The 16192-nt window shown below is 38.9% G+C and overlaps 1 protein-coding gene across 4 annotated transcripts in view; it reads left to right on the forward strand.

The window, feature by feature from the left end:
• The window catches only part of Not10 (CCR4-NOT transcription complex subunit 10), a 390843-nt gene that overhangs the window by 126028 nt on the left and 248623 nt on the right, over nucleotides 1-16192 (forward strand). Inside the window, exons 1-2 of one of the 4 annotated variants that reach the window (XM_067100340.1) lie at nucleotides 8919-9112; nucleotides 15957-16049. The exons of the other annotated variants lie outside the window; for them this stretch is intronic. Coding sequence (XP_066956441.1) covers nucleotides 15963-16049 — 87 coding nt within the window. The 5' untranslated portion in view covers nucleotides 8919-9112; nucleotides 15957-15962. Of the gene's footprint in view, nucleotides 1-8918; nucleotides 9113-15956; nucleotides 16050-16192 lie in introns of those variants that run through there. 4 annotated transcript variants of the gene reach the window in all.

The raw sequence follows: 16192 nt of genomic DNA on the forward strand, positions 1-16192 counted from the left end.
GTGCGGGGCACAGGTATTGTTAGGTGCCAGGTCACTGGCACGATGGTTGAGGTTGGTCAGATGACATTTTTGTGGTAAAAGGAGGGCCAAGCACTTAACACACACACAGCACTCTATTACCCATTTCCCAGGGCCAATAGGCTTCAAGAAGTTGAAGTTTGAAAATTTCAAAGGCACTGATTGGGGCAGAATGTAGATTAATATATCTGCAATTACAGAGAAATGCTATCCGGCTTACACGAAAATGGGTATTACATAGAGACTATTAACACATTGCCCTCTATAAGAGGTATAACCACCAAGGGTGAAAAACACTTCTTTTTGGTGAAAAATATGAGAGAGACCTCCAACACATCCACCCCTGACACACACAAGTTCTCAGGTGCCCGAGCTGTGGAATTGGGGCTTCAAAGTAAGCTGAACGGTGTTTGAGCCTACTCAAGATGACCCCATCGACTCCTCAACCTCCAGAATTGTCCTTGTCTCCAGTATTATCTGATGAGGAGGATGATGTTTTGCCTGCTTCTGCTTTTTTAATGGAATCTCAGACTTCTGAATCTGCAAAGTTGCTCAGGTTGGTGCTTTCTTCTTCGTGAAGAAAGCATTGAGTGAAGTTGGTGGATAGCTAGCAGAGAAGAGGGATCAAGGGAAAAGCTATCTTCAGTTATCCCCTTCCAGATTATCTTAGAGGAGGTATTTGTCGATGCCATGGGGAAGTTCCTTCCTGGGAGTTTCTGCCTCCTCCCAGGGACTTCTCCGGGTTGATAGACTTGTCCCGAAGATCTGCATTTTCTTCAGCAAAGATTATAAATGAACGCTTCAGAGTTAGCTCATCTTCTTAAAAACTTGTTCAAAAAAAAAAGTTTGAGCTTCCTTGACTGGGCGGTGGGTGCTCTGGCCCATAAGATCAAGGACTGTTCAGTTTTGCCCGAAGATAGTGCTGCGGAATTACTAGGAGTTCTCTCATGTATCAACAAGGGTATTAGGGATGGCTCCCAAGAGTTGTAAGCTTCCCTTTTATACAATGGAGTGCTAAAAGAGGGAACTGTGGTGTTTGAACACTCCTGGCGCTCCTGTTTTCTCCTCTGAACTGGCACCATTTATTCCCACAGACCACAGTACTGGGGATCGAAATCAGATCTCCAAAGAAGAGCACCCAGGATCTTTTACCCAGTCCTCCAGGGCATCCTAAGGAGATGTCTGCCTTACTTTTAGGACAGTCTCTCCTGCAGATGCTCTCATTTGTAGCAGCAGGCAGAGAGCTTATTCTAGACCCCGATCTAGTGTCCGTTTCACTTCACATGCCCGTTAAAAAGTCCTCATCTAGAGCTTCCTCTCATAAGTGAGAACTCTGTCTTCCGGACTCGGTAGGAGCCAGACTCCTTCTCTCTGGGAGAAATGGAGAGAGAAAGGGCCAGAACCTTAGATCATAAATGTCCTGGGGAAGGGTTGCACCATCTCTTTCAAGGAAAAGCCTCCTTGGTCAGCACGCCAGTGGTATTGACAGCCTACAAAGGCTCAGAGAGGGTTTAGCCCTCTCAGAGGAATTTCGTTCCTCCCTCAGGATAGGGGTGATAGAGTTAGTTGAGGACGTGGAATTCCCAGGGTTCTACAACCGACGGCTTGTGGTTCCCAAGGCGCCAGGAGGCTGGAGGCCTGTCCTGACGCCAGCGCCCTAAAATGTTTTTGTCCAGAAGACAATGTTCAGGATGGAGACAAACCAAACTATCCTGTCATCCATTTGCCAGGGAGATTGGATGACTTCCATCGATATGCAGGACGCATACTTCCATGTTCCTATCCACCCAGACTCAGGAAGTATCTCAGGTTTTGTGTACAAGAACAGTGTTCCAGTTTTGTGCTCTGTGCTTTGGTCTCTCAACAGCTCAGCAAGTTTTACTGGAGTTCTCCCTCCCCTCACAAAATGGCTCCATCTGATGGGAATCAAGATCGCCCTGTATCTAGACGATTGGCTCCTTTGGGCTCAGTCGAGAGAGAAGTGTTTAGAGGACCTTTTGAGGATCCTTCTCCTGGCCCAGGATCTGGGCTTAATGATCAACATGCAGAAATCCCAGCTGACTTCTCAGCAGATTCTTTATTTAAGGATGATGATAGACTCTCAAAATTTTCAGGTTTCTCCATCCCCGAAGAGAGTAGAGTCTTGTCTGAGGATATATTGAATAAGTTTCTTTCTCTAGAACTGCTCTGCCAACAATAGATGAATCTTCTGGGAACATTATCATCCATAGAACTGTTCTTTCCCCTAGGCAGACTGTATATGAGACCGCTGCAGTTTTTCTTGAGGGTCAGCTGGGACAGGAAGAATTACCCAGACACGCTTCCGTTTTCCCGTGACTCCTTGAGTCAAAAAGAGACCTGCTTTGGTGGAGTTTCAAGGATGGCTGTCGGAAGAGTTTGTTTTTCCCGTGACTCCCAAGATAAAAAGAGGCCTGCTTTGGTGGAGTTTCGAAGGATGGCTGTCGGAAGGGAGGTCTCTCCTTCCTCTGAGCCCCAGCCTAGACTTCTAGTCAGATGCGTCAGATCTAGGTTGGGGAGCTCTTCTAGGGAGCATGGAAGTCTCCAGGACATGGTTCCGGGAGCAGAAAAGTGGGCATATAAATGTCAAAGAATTGGAAGCAATTTATTTAGGACTGCAGTTCTTCAGGTCTGATCAGCAAGACAGTGGCAGTCCACTCAGACCGCATGACTGCCTGTCTTACATCAAGGATCAAGGGGAACTCACTCATTCTCCTTTATGAAGCAGCGAGAGACCTCTTCTGTGGGTGGACCAAAATCACACTCATTCTCCCTTTAAAGCAGCGAGAGACCTCTTCTGTGGGTGGACCAAAATCACACCAGATTCATGACACGTTTCATTCAAGGGAAACTAAATGTTCTGGCAGATGAATTGAGCTGCCAGAATCAGGGTCTACCTACAGAGTGAACCCTAGATCCTCTGATCTGCTTAGATCTATGGAAGCTGTGGGAGACCAATCCTAGATCTTTTGCTACCTCCAGAAACCATCGTCTCCCATTGTTTTGTTCGCCGAGACCGGATCCTTTAGTATGGGTGAGAGCATGGGCGACAGATGCTATGCTACAGGATTGGCGTAACAAATACCTCTATGCCTTCCCCGTCTCTCAGTATTGTGAGGCAAGTAATAAACAAATTTCAGACTCATCAGAATGTATCCATGATTTTAATAGCCCCATTGTGGCCATCAAGGGAGTGGTTTCCAGACCTCCCTGACCTGCTGGCGGATTTTCCAAGACTGCTACCTCAAAACCTCATCTACTCAGACAGCCCCATTAGCATTTGTCTACTCTGGCTCTGACAGGCTACAAACTGTCAGGAATCTCCTTATAAAGAAGGAGTTTTTCAAGACCAGCTTTGAAAGTTATGCCAAGTGTAGGCAGCAGTCCCAACAGGTATATCAGGCTAAGTGGGCAATATTTCAAGCCTGGTGTAGGTGTCTTGTCTATTCAGACATCTGTAGCAGAAATAGCAGATTCTCTGCTTTTATTTGAAAACCACAGAGAAGCCTGTCTATTTCCACTATCAAAAGTTATAGGGCCATTTTAAGCTCTGTCTTCCGACATAGAGGAGTAGTTCTTTCCTCAAATCAGACTTGTCAGATCTTGTTTAATCTTTTTGACATCACGAACAGAGTGAGGTAGCAGTGAAGTGCCATGGGACTTAGATGGAAGATCTTAAATGGTTGTCCAGCCCTCAATTTGAGCCCATGCACTCAGTTTCTTTATTTTACTTAATTAGGAAGACCCTTTTCCTGGTAGCCTTGGCGACAGCAAAATGGATAAGTGAAATTCATGCAGTGGATAAGAGAGTTGGTTTCTTCCAGGGGAATGCTGTCTGCTCTTTTCTTTTTTTTTTTTTTTAGCCAAAAAATGAGGCACTTTCTAAGCCCTTGCCTTGTTCTTTTTTTATCATTAAAAGTCTGTCTGAGATATTAGGCCCAGGTGAAGAGGAGAGAGCTCTGTGTCCTGTGAGGGCTCACACAAAGTATTACCTACACAGAACAGATGGAGTATGTGGATCTTCAAGTACTCTATGGTGTTCAGTCAAGAACCTCACGTTCACTGTCGAAGTGCCCTGGCATTCTTCCTCAGAGACCTCATCTTAAAGCTCATTCCTTGATTGGGATGATGCTTTCCCCTCTTGTAAAGTGAGAACTCATGAGATAAGGGCTGCCGCCCACTTCATTGGCATTCAAACGTAATTTATCTCTCTCACCCATTTGTGGCTAACGTTTTTGTAAGTGCAGGTTGGTGTTGCATCCCATTATTTAAAGAAATAGAGACAGTGTATGATAATTGCAGTGCATTGGGTCCATTTTCAAAAAATGGCGTGGTGTGGGAAGAAGATCGAAATATTCCTTCCTTCTGTTTTGTCTCTTTGCCTTGACATAATGGTGTCGAGTTTTTAAGGGAGCCTGGCAAAACTGGGCACCCAGAGTACCCCTCCAGTTCTTTTATGGTTGGGGGTGGTTTTATTTTTTTTGTGGTGTAGGTAACAATGTCTTTTCTGGTTGTATTATGTTTAACCAGGCGGGGCAGTATGTTTTTCTTGGTAGCAATTGAATTGTCCTTTGATGCAAGGTACCCACTGAAATAGTAAGTGATCCACAATATGCCACCATACCACTATCATGATCAAGGTGAGATTAAACTAGCAGTATCTTCCTGCAGCAGCTCTCTTATCAGGTAGTGAGACAATGAGCATTTATCAATGCTAGCAACTTTTTCTATTCTCAAATTCATTACCATTCCTAATGTTTTGGGGTAGATATGTCCATGCATCCCACCACCTGTCAATGCGAGAATCAGTAAGTGTAATTACTTGGTAAATTATTTATATAAAAATAACATTTTATAATAAATGGTTTTATATATAAGATCAAGTAATTACATGATTGGAGCCCCTCCCTCCTAAATTTTGCATGAACAAGAGGGCATAAACATATTGAAGCTCTTTTGCTGAGGTTGTTCCTCTTTTTCCTGAAAAGGCTGGTGCAAGTCACTAAAAAACAAAATCGCTAATGATCCTCGGATTTCAAAATTTTAGCTGCCAACAAGTGAAACTAATAGTAATGTAATTACTTGGTGAAGTATATATAAAACTTTATCATAAAAATGTCATTTTGTTTTATTTCTGACCATTCACCTTTTACAACAAATTCAAAAAAATTTTCCTATTGCTTAATACTACTTCCATTGCAACCTTCACCCATATACTTCCACAAAACTACTATCCTCCCTCTCAAAACTCTGAACCCCACTACTTACTCCTTTCAATACACTGGCTCCACCTTGGGCCCCAGTCTGTCATGGTTTCACTTTCTTGGGAACCAGTGCTGATTATATTAAGAGAGCAGCAGTCCAGTTAAGAGTTTTTATAAATCACACAATCGGTACTTGATTAGTTTTATGTTTACAAATAATGTACAGTCAACACACCACTTCTTCAGTGCTGTGGACAATAGTTCACTGGATTATACCCTAATTATCCATAAAATATTTCAGTCCAAAGGAACACTTTTGTAAATATATACAGTTTAATGATCATCAATATACATATAACATACATAATTAAAGTATAAACAATTTTCATGGAAAAGTAAGGCACCAGTGTATTAGTCTCTCAAAATAACCAAGAAAATTTGCACAGTTTTGTTAAAGCAACACATATCTTATGTAACAGCTCATACTCTACATATATACATTACACTCTTACCCAAACAGAACTTTCTTTGAACAGTTTTTTTTTTTTTTTATACCCGAGGCACCAATTCACAGGAGTTTCAGCCACACTTGACCAAAGGTGGACCTTTCCACAACATTCCTGTGGAGAAAAGTCCTATTTAACAAAAGTCATTGAACAGTAGTTCAATAAAAATCAAAAATCAAATTCATGAACATATTTAGAAATAATCAAATTTATCTTTTTCAGACATTACCTATCTTTGAACACTACAGTACAAACAGAGAAGTTCTTTACATTTACTTCCCACCTCAGCCACTCTCATCCTGCTACCAGGCCGAAGGGCAATAAAGTGGAATATTCAATTATGGTGGGTGAGCAGGGCTTCCCTCCCTGTTGGTAGTTAATGACCTTGTCTGAAAGTTAAATGGCTGTTCCAGGAAACATTTGCAAGCAAAATCCCATGTAAAGAACATTCATTTGTTAGTTTGATTGGGAAAAATACAATTTACTTTGAAAATTTTGCTGTTTTATCCAAGCGAGCAAGATGTAACCTTCTTTTTGTGTGCCTTTCCTTCATGATAGGGTGGGGAGTTTTGATCGCTGTTGGTGAATGATTTCCTGGTCAGGGCTGGCACAATTGACATTCCCTTAGACATGAGGTTCTCTTCATCTCATCTCTGTAAGCTTTCGAGCTTGAAAAGTTGAATTCTCTATTTTTCTGAGAGAAGTACTGCATTGATCCTTAGTATGGCCGTTTTCTCCTTGTTTCAAATTGTTACAGACTGAATTTATGAGCAGCAATGAGTTATGGAGTGTTCTTGCATTTCTGTGGTCGGATGACCGTAGGAGTAAGATAATCATCTTACCCTTCTCCAGAAACCTTCAAGATCGCACACAATGTTTAGTTAATAATCTACAGGTCGAGATAGGTTGCTGATGGTCCAGGGTCTTTTCCCTATCTTTCCTTGGTTTGGAAACCAGGATTATAGGGAAACAAAGCTCTACCCCAGCGATCTTTCGGGATCTGAAGGGGAAGGGTTAGTAGGGCCCATTCGTGCTGCTCATTCTTTGAGAATTCTTGCTTTTTGAATTGAGTTTTCTTGGAGCAGGAGCACAGTGTTCCTGGTCCTTCCATGGTAAGATGGCCATGGTGACAAAGGTAGCTCCTGAGCCTTCTGTTTCCACCTCCTTGGGCGTTAGAGGGCTAACACACCACCAATTGTGAGGCTAGGTCACTATCGATGACTCTGATCTTCAGATCAGGTTGTTCAGTAGTGATGGGTAGAGCAGTTCTTCCAATCGCCTGATCTTCCTCTTTTCAATACTTTCAGTGGAGGAAGAAGAGGACTACTTTGTCTGGCTCTTCCTGCAAGAAGATTCTGATAGGCTTCCAGCATTTGGCCATTTTCTGAGGAAGAGGACTGATTTGGCTTATGCTTATGCTACCGTTACACCTGCGGCTTGTTGCATGGGTGCCATTGCCCTGGAGCTGGCTGGTTGCTGGGGCTATCCATTCCCAGGATACCAGTCCAGTCAAGGCCCTGGACAGCTGGTCTGGCACTCCTGATGCTACCCATTCTACATGAACAGGGGCAGCTGCTACCCAGGCTGATCAATCCAGTCAGGGTCTCAGACCACTGGTCCAGGACCCACTTGCTGCTGCCCATGCTACATGCATGGATGCGACTGCCACCCAGAGTTCCCTGGAACCCAGGGCTACTGGTCCAGCCTAGTTGCCAGGCTATCTAGGCCAGCTAGAATACCGGTGTGGTTTCCTTGGCTTGCAGGGGTCCAGGAAAGTGACATGGCTCATGTGATCTTGTCATCCAGGCTTAGTAAGGGGTGATTCCCCACTTTTCTTTCTTTTCCTATAGAGGTCTGTCTCTTAAGAAGGTTTGGCGTGCTCATGGGTAGCCCTTGTATATGTTTTCAAGTGAACTTCCTGAAGGGCATAATAAATAAATAACACAAGGATATAACTGTGCCAAACACTAGCAGAGTCACGCTGCTGGTATATATAAACAAGGCCGATATGGCAGGCGCAGATGAGCAGAGTGAACGCTGATATTTTAACGTAATTATTGAATTAGGGTTAAAGGAGCCTCTTAAAACTATAAAACCCCACAAGAAGATGGTACTTAACTTAAGGCGGTGGAATTCTGGGCGGGGAAGACATGATGCACAGATTAAAGAAAAAAATTCAGCAGCACAGACAAAACAGCAACAAACAACGAAGGCGTGCTAGAACGCAGTTCAAGATGGTGCGGCGTTGGTTGGCTGGGCGGTGGTGTTGGCTATGTGTCGGCTCACTCACTTTCGGGTTTTTGAGATGGGAATCTCTATAAGCAGAAGCCTGTGGCAGTGACATCATACACTCACCCTTTATATACCGGTATATCTATTTGATTGATAGATGATCGAACTGGGGGTAGTAACCCCAGCATTCCTGATAACTTTTTCTGGTATTTTTAGTAATGATTATACCTAGAAATAAGTGCTTAATGGTTATTTCACCGGGTGACACAGGTCTTCCCTCTGAAATAGATTTTCCTATGTCAAAATCCTTTTCAGATATTCTATTAGCAACCGGCATGCATTAGCTTGTCAAAGCTTTCTTGTAGTCAGTCCATACTATGTTAAGGTTGGTTCTCTTACTCTTCTTCATTACCATTATTATTATTATTGTTATTATTATTATTATTTTTGGGAAGGTCTATGACAGTCATCCTATTCAAATAGGTGGTTTTTTGTAGTGTGCGGTTCCGGGTTGCATCATGCCTCCTTAGAGTCCATCACTTTTCTCACTATGCTTATTTCTGGTACACTTTTCTGCATGAGTCCTGGAGTTACTTTGTCATCTAGTTTTCCAGATTCTTTATTATTATTATATTATTATTATTATTATTATTATTATTATTATTATTATTATTATTATTATTTAAACAAATGCTCATTTTATGGTGGGAATAAATCGCTGAATAAGAGTGTCATCCAAGATCCATGTTGCAGGTTTCTGGTAAAAAGCTGTGGGTAACAGTATAAAATGTGCTAGGGGAAGTAATGTAATATTTATATGGAACTATTTCACTTCTGAGATGTTACAGTTGCAATCTAAGTTAATAATTTAGTAAGTTATTAGTAGTTCTTCCCTGTACAATGTTGCAGATGATTGATACTGCATTTGTCTTTTCTTTAGATGGCTGAAACAAGACCACCACAGAGGAAGCTCAGGGCTCTACCACAAGTGGTGTGAGAGCAACCAAAGCTGAGGCAACAGATGGAGAAAGGGATTTGGCTACAAGCAGCTCATGCAGAATTTATGAAGTCAAATTATAATGCAACAATGACCCTTCTTAATCAGTTGCTTAATACAAGACCAAAGGATCAAAGGTAAAATATTAGAGTGGATAATTTAAGACAAGCCAATTAAATTTAATAGGACTGTACAGCGGAAATTTTTAATAAAATTTAGTATACAATCATTCACATTTCACTGACAAGTCAAAACATTATTATTGGAATTCATTCACAAAGAGTATGGATTAATAATCTTAACAAATACATATGCAAACAATTTGATACCTCTTTAAACGCTTCGAGCCTCTATTTACAAGTGTCTGCACGTATGCGCGGTTTTTGAAGTCAGCGCTGACGGAAAGAAAGTTTTTAAAAATCACAGTACACTTAGTTTTTGAGATTAAGAGTTCTTTTTTGCTCCTTTTTGTCATTGCCTGAAGTTTAGTATGCAACCATCAGAAATGAAAAACAATGTCATTATCATATATAAATATTGGAATATATGATATGAAAAAAAATTTTCATATATAATTGTATACAAATTCGCTGTGAGCAAAAGCGGTTAAAGCTAAAGAGTTATTTTTTTTGTATTGTACACTAAATTGCGATGATTTTTGGTATATAATAAATTTGTAAAATGATCAAAGCAACACAGAAAAAATTATTATCACAAATGATGCATGAATTCATGTAACGCGTGGACGTAAAAAAAGTTTTTTCAAAAATTCACCATAAATCGAAATAATGTGCTAGAGACTTCTTGTTTGTTGAAAAATGAAGGTATTGATTGAATATTACTAGAATGTGAGAGTTTTAGCTTACAATTGCATTTTTCTACCATTTCGGTCGAGTCAAAGTTGACCAAGGTTGAAATTTCGGCACTTATCGTGATTTATATGAAAATATTTCAAAACTGATAAAGCTACAACCATGAGTTATTTTTTGTTGTATTCTACATGAAATTGCTCACATTTTCATGTATATAAAACTTTATGTAACGGCTAATATAAAATGGGCAAAAATTACAACAAAGTGACTAAAGAAATTTGAGATTTTCAGCACAGTTAGTGCCACGCCGGAGTAAGGAAAAGTTTTTTAAAAATTCACCATAAATCGAAATATTGTGCTAGAGACTTCCACCGTTTTTTGCAAAAAATGAAGGTAAATGATTGAATATTACTAGAATGTAAGAGTTTTAGCATAATTGCATTTTTCGACCATTTTCAGTCGAGTGAAAGTTGATCAAGGTTGAAATTTTGGCAGTTATCGTGTGATTTATATGAAAATATTTCAAACTGATAAAGCTACAAACATGAATTATTTTTTGTTTGTATTCTACATGAAATTGCACACATTTTATGTATAAAACTTTATGTATTAATCTAATAAAAATGGTGAAAAATTATGACAAAGTGACTAAAGAATTTCTGAGATTTTCAGCTAAGTTAGTGTGCTCGGACGTAAGAAAAAAGTTTTTTTTTCAAAAATTCACCATAAATCGACATATTGTGTGCTAGAGAATTTTCAGTTTTTAAAATGAAGGTAAATGATTGAATATTACTATAATGTAAGAGTTTCAGCTTATAATTGCATTTTCGACCATTTCGGTCGAAATAAAGTTGACTGAAGGTTGAAATTTTGGTACTTATCATGATTTATATGAAAATGTGTCAAAATTGATAAAAGCTACAACTATTAGTTATTTTTTGTTGTATTTACATGAAATTGCACACATTTTCATATATAAAACTTTATGTAACGCTAATAGAAAACTGTGCAAAAATTACGACAAAGTGATTAAAGAATTTCTGAGATTGTAAGAGCTGACGCCGCCTCTTTCCAAACACTGTGTGTTTGTGTTTCGGTCCATCGGAGTGGCGAGACGCTTGGCGCCTTCACAAGCAGAAACATACACACAGTTTGCATACAGAAAATGATGCAACATCATACAGAAGATTTGACCTAGATATCCTGAAAGGCTTGTCTCATACATCAAGACAACAATGTCCCAGGAGAGGATGAGAATATTCCTGGAAATGACGCCCATGTCTCCAGGAGGTTCTGGTTGTGCCGGGGTTGTTGGTGAGGTCGAGGGCGCGGGTGGCTCTCTCCGAGATCGGCAGGGAGCAGGTCTCGACGAGCAAGGCCTTCAGCAGCAAAGTAGGTGGCAGGACTTGCAGCAGACACCCAAGGGATGATCTTCCTGTAAACCTCCTCCGGCAAAGGCGTTGATTACGATGTCTGCCAACAGCACTTCGTCGGTCAGTCCTGCCAACCTGAACTGCCCCTCGACCCTGTAGAGCCATGATGACGGGGTGTTGTGTGTGAACGGCGGCAGCTTTATGGCGATGGTGGACCTTGGTTGGTCTGTCAGGAAGGGCAGCGCGCGAGGAGTGGGTGCCAGCGTGGAGGAGCGCGTGAGCCTCGACGTGGGGGAGGGCGCGAGAGAGATATCAGACTGTGAAGTTCGCGGTTATTTTATGAAAATGGGAGGGAATGACAAATGTCTAAAGAATTTCTGCACTCTCATTCATAGTGTGAGTTACACTGGGATAAGTCAAACACGCTTGGGAGCATGCCGTGTGGTCCGCTAAGCGAACAGCGTGATCTGCCGACCTGGCATCGGCACGCTTTAACGCTTTGTTAAAGCGCCTATAAGTTAGTCCGTTAGGGGTGTAAAAAAAGTTCATCAGGCCAAGACTAATCGCCATTTGGTCCGTTAATGACAACTTTTGGGAACCACTCAGGGGTCACCAGGGTGAGAGGGTGCAAAAAGAGAGCAGTTAGACAGATGTTGACAAGCATTTTTATAGAGCAGGCCGCTTATAAAGTGCATTTAGTCATGAAATATCAGTACAAAAACATACACTACTTCTTCTTTGGAGAGGTGGTAGAGGCAAACTGGCACGCTGTTGGCCCAGCGTTCGACTCTCCGAAAGCCGCTAATGAAGAATTAGAGGAATTTATTTCTGGTTATAGAAATTAATTTCTCGTCATAATGTGGTTCGATTCCACAATAAGCTGTAGGTCCCTTTGCTAGGTAACCAGTTGGTTCTTAGCCACATTAAAAATAAGTTAATCCTTGGGCCAGCCCTAAGAGAGCTGTTAACCAGCTCAGTGGTCTGGTTAAACTAAAGATATACTTTTTTACAGACATACAAGGACATATAGGTGACCCGAGGTCAGTTGTTCTCAATGTGAAACAGGACAGGTAAATACAGATAACGTGACAAATAAAAATTAACAGATTAGATTAGACACAATAATGCTCTGACACATGTACAATACAAAAGGGCACAAATTAAACTTGTAATAAATGCACATTTACATAAATAAAACATGGCTAGGTATCCTGCCCCTAAGGTCACGGGAGAAGGCACTGTAGAAAACAGGAGGTTCACTAGAGATGAGTTGAGCGGGACTTACAATATAAGAATATATACAGTATTATTGGATATAGATTGAAGTAAAGCATAACATCTTAAAAGATCCTTGGAAAAGATGCATATTCGTTATATTGATGATTGTATATGATATTAACATGTGAATATAGAGTACAGTATAATGTAGGCTAGGTACCATACAGTATATGTAAACGATTTACCTTAGTGTAGGCTAAGTTAATTCCGTTTGTTATTCAATTCTCTTTGTATTGAATTATCGGAAGTCACTCTGCATGAACCTCCAGAATTAGCTTGATATTAATAATTACTATTTTCTATGTATAGAGCATAATTTATAGTGTAGGCTAGGCTACCATATATGTATACATGGTACTGAATACCCTAGTGTAGGCTAGGCTATATTCAAGATACGTTTTTCCAACAAATGATGATTTTTTGGAACCTAACCCCAATGTAAGTAGGATAAGACCTCTATAAGCATTTTTAGAGTTTTTTTGTGTGTTTGAACTATCAAAATAGCAGTTCTAAGTGTTTTTTGAAGAGTTTTAAGTATTTATGCATTTTAACTATTCATTCATGGGTGTGTGGTATGCATATCTCAAATATGTGGTAGTTTAGAACAACAGGACACGTACCTCCAAACTGAATGCTAGATTTGCTACGTCTTGTTAGTATTTTCATGGTTATGTACAAATACATTTATGATAAAAATTATTTACTACAGTTAGTTCTTGGTATACAAGAAATTTTGTGGTTAGCCCTCACCATTTCTCATAAATATTAAAAATTTCTCTCTCTCTCTCTCTCTCTCTGAACATCTCTCTCTAAAGTATAGAAAACACTGAAAATATCTATAACACATTATTTCACTTACAGAATCCATTTATACTGTATTGATCTAATCAGCATAAAAATATTTAAAATCTGAATTTCATGCGTAAAAATAAAAAAACACAAAATAAAAAAATTCAGCAAGCATGACAGATTGACGAAGGTAGTGTCGCCATGTTTTTTGCTTTTACTAATTTATTGTACCGTATTTCATTACAAGTTTAGTTGACTGTGGTTATCAACATATTATAACAGTACACAAGAGAGTATTTTATTACTGTTGATGTTTCATCTCTAATCATTGTAAAAGTATTTAAAATCCGAATTTCATACGAAGGCAACACTCAACATTCCTACTCTCCTCGCTGGGTGAGCGGGTTCCGTTCTCAGCTACCACTCTGTTGGTCGCGAGTTCGAATCTCCGACCGGCCAGTGAAGAACAAGAGAAATTTGTTTCTGATGATAGAAATTCATTTCTCGCTGTAATGTGGTTCGGATTCCACAATAAGCTGTAGGTCCCGTTGCTAGGTAACCAATTGGTTCTTAGCCACGTAAAAGTAAATCTAATCCTTCGGGCCAGCCCTAGGAGAGCTGTTAATCAGCTCAGTGGTCTGGTTAAACTAAGATATACTTTTTTTTACTCTCCTCCCAGCCATTGTAAAGTCTCGTCCCCAGCAAGTTACTGTGATCCGATGTATTAACACTAAAGTTCTCTCTCTCTCTCTCTCTCTCTCTCTCTCTCTCTCTCTCTCTCTCTCTCTCTCTCTCTAAGATAAGGGAAAGATTGATTTTTTTGCATGTATGTTAATTTGTTTGTGCAGTTTTATAGATAAATGTGATGTTGTTTTATTCATTTTTTCTTATTTTCCATGCATAATTACTGTACAAGTTTTTACATTTCAATAAAAGCAGATTAGAAAGTAATATTAAAATAGTGAATATTTTAGATATTCAGTATGCTGTACCATCCAAAAACACGTTACAGTACAGTAATATAATTTCAAATACATCTTACATTACCTTTAAAAGAGAGAGGGAGAAAGAGAGAGAGAGAATCATAAATTTAACAAGTTTACGATTTGTATTAAAGATTTATTTAATTTGTATTACTGTAAGCATTTTATAGATATTTTGCTGTATTTAGGTAGAGAGAGAGAGAGAGAGAGATCATAAACTTGTTAAGCTCATTCTGGGGTCCACCTGTCATTCCAGAATGAGCTAAAGTTTACAAACATTTATATTACAGATTTATTTAATTTGTATTAAAGATTTTATAGATATTTTGCTTTGTTTACATTAATATAAACATTTGAAAATTAGTAAATCATTTATCATGAAAATGTATTTAGTCCTGAAAATAAAATTATAGCAGTAACTAGTAAATATTGCTGTATGAAAAAATTCACGAATTAGTGAAAATTCCTTGATTGGACAAGTGAATAATGTGTTCCACAAAAATCCACAACAAAATAAAACACAGAAATGTGAAACCGTAAAAACAAGGGGCCACTGTATAGCTATCTTGAACAGTAGGTAAGTATCCAAGTACCAAATTTTATTATGATAATTTATATTTTCAAATTGGCAAAGTTTTTTAGGTATAGTTTCATTGTTATACTGTACCATGGTCATTGTCTCTGTTGTAATACTGATTGTACTAGACTTACTTATAATCTTTTGTATGCAGTTTCCATCTATTCTGTTTTTAAATCAAATTCAACCTGTCCATTGTTTGATTGTCCTGTTTTAGTATTTCATTAAATTTCAGCTCAAAGAGAGCCTGCACCAGATATCATTATTCCTAGATATGGATGTCTCCTATCTCCATCTTGTGTTATTTCATATGTTTGCATACTCTGCCCTCACTACCTCTGTTTTTCTTAGGTTTATTGAGCCCTTGCTTGTATGTGTGATATATACTGCAAAGCAAGCTATGTAAGTCTTATGATTAAAAAGCCTTATCTACATCTTCTGAGTCTGTCAATTTTTTATCATTACTACATCTAAATCTCTCTTCCATCTGTGACCACTTTTTTTCTTCACTATAAGATGCATGACAAGGGCAAACAGGAAAAATGACAACGTATCCTTTGTAGTACCCAATTATTTATTGATATTACTGAAGAAGCAATTAAAATATCCAAAAAGGGGTCAAATAAAGGCAAAAATTATTTTCAACAGTAGAAAAAGCAGGCAAAAGAGAGAAACCAATCAAGGATACAAAATGATTAAAAAGAAATAGCAAATACTTACAGTGTTATGTCACAGTTTAGAAGACATTGAAAGCAAAAGATGCAAAAGTAAGAACTCACTAAACCTTTCAGTAACATGTTTGATAAGGTAAAGTATGAGCAGGTGAACTACTTCAAGTTGGTGAGACTGGATCCATTATATACAGAATAAGGCTAATTATGAATGATGGGTCTGGTATAACAGTGTAATTTTGTTATAGAAATTAAAGATAAAACTAATTTTTCAAAACAAATACACTTTACATTAGATTTCCTACTTCTCAACTCTTCATGATTCTATATAGCTGTACCATAAACCTGTGATCCTTGAGGGACCTGCACAGGTTGTATTATTAAAAAAAGTAAGTTTTGTTTTTCAAACTACATACTTCACAGTTTTATATTTTCAAATGATCTTGTTTCTTGTGTTCATCATATCCTGTTTTATTAATGCCTGAATTTATGTCATAGGTACTGATGAATAAGGCTGTTGTAGAATATTACAAAAGTGACCTTAAGAACACTAGTGTATTCCTTAAACAGTTAGTCGATATATGTGTACAGGTGAGTACAGTAGTTCTTATATCCATAACAAACAGTTTAAATTTATATGTTATATGCTGTCATCTATGTAGTGATGGACATAAATTTATATTATTTGGAATGAATCTTAGCTACTGTTAATGTTAGGATATATTTTTGCACCG

The sequence above is a fragment of the Macrobrachium rosenbergii genome, chromosome 56 (assembly GCF_040412425.1).
Source record: "Macrobrachium rosenbergii isolate ZJJX-2024 chromosome 56, ASM4041242v1, whole genome shotgun sequence".
In the NCBI taxonomy this organism is placed as follows: domain Eukaryota; kingdom Metazoa; phylum Arthropoda; class Malacostraca; order Decapoda; family Palaemonidae; genus Macrobrachium; species Macrobrachium rosenbergii.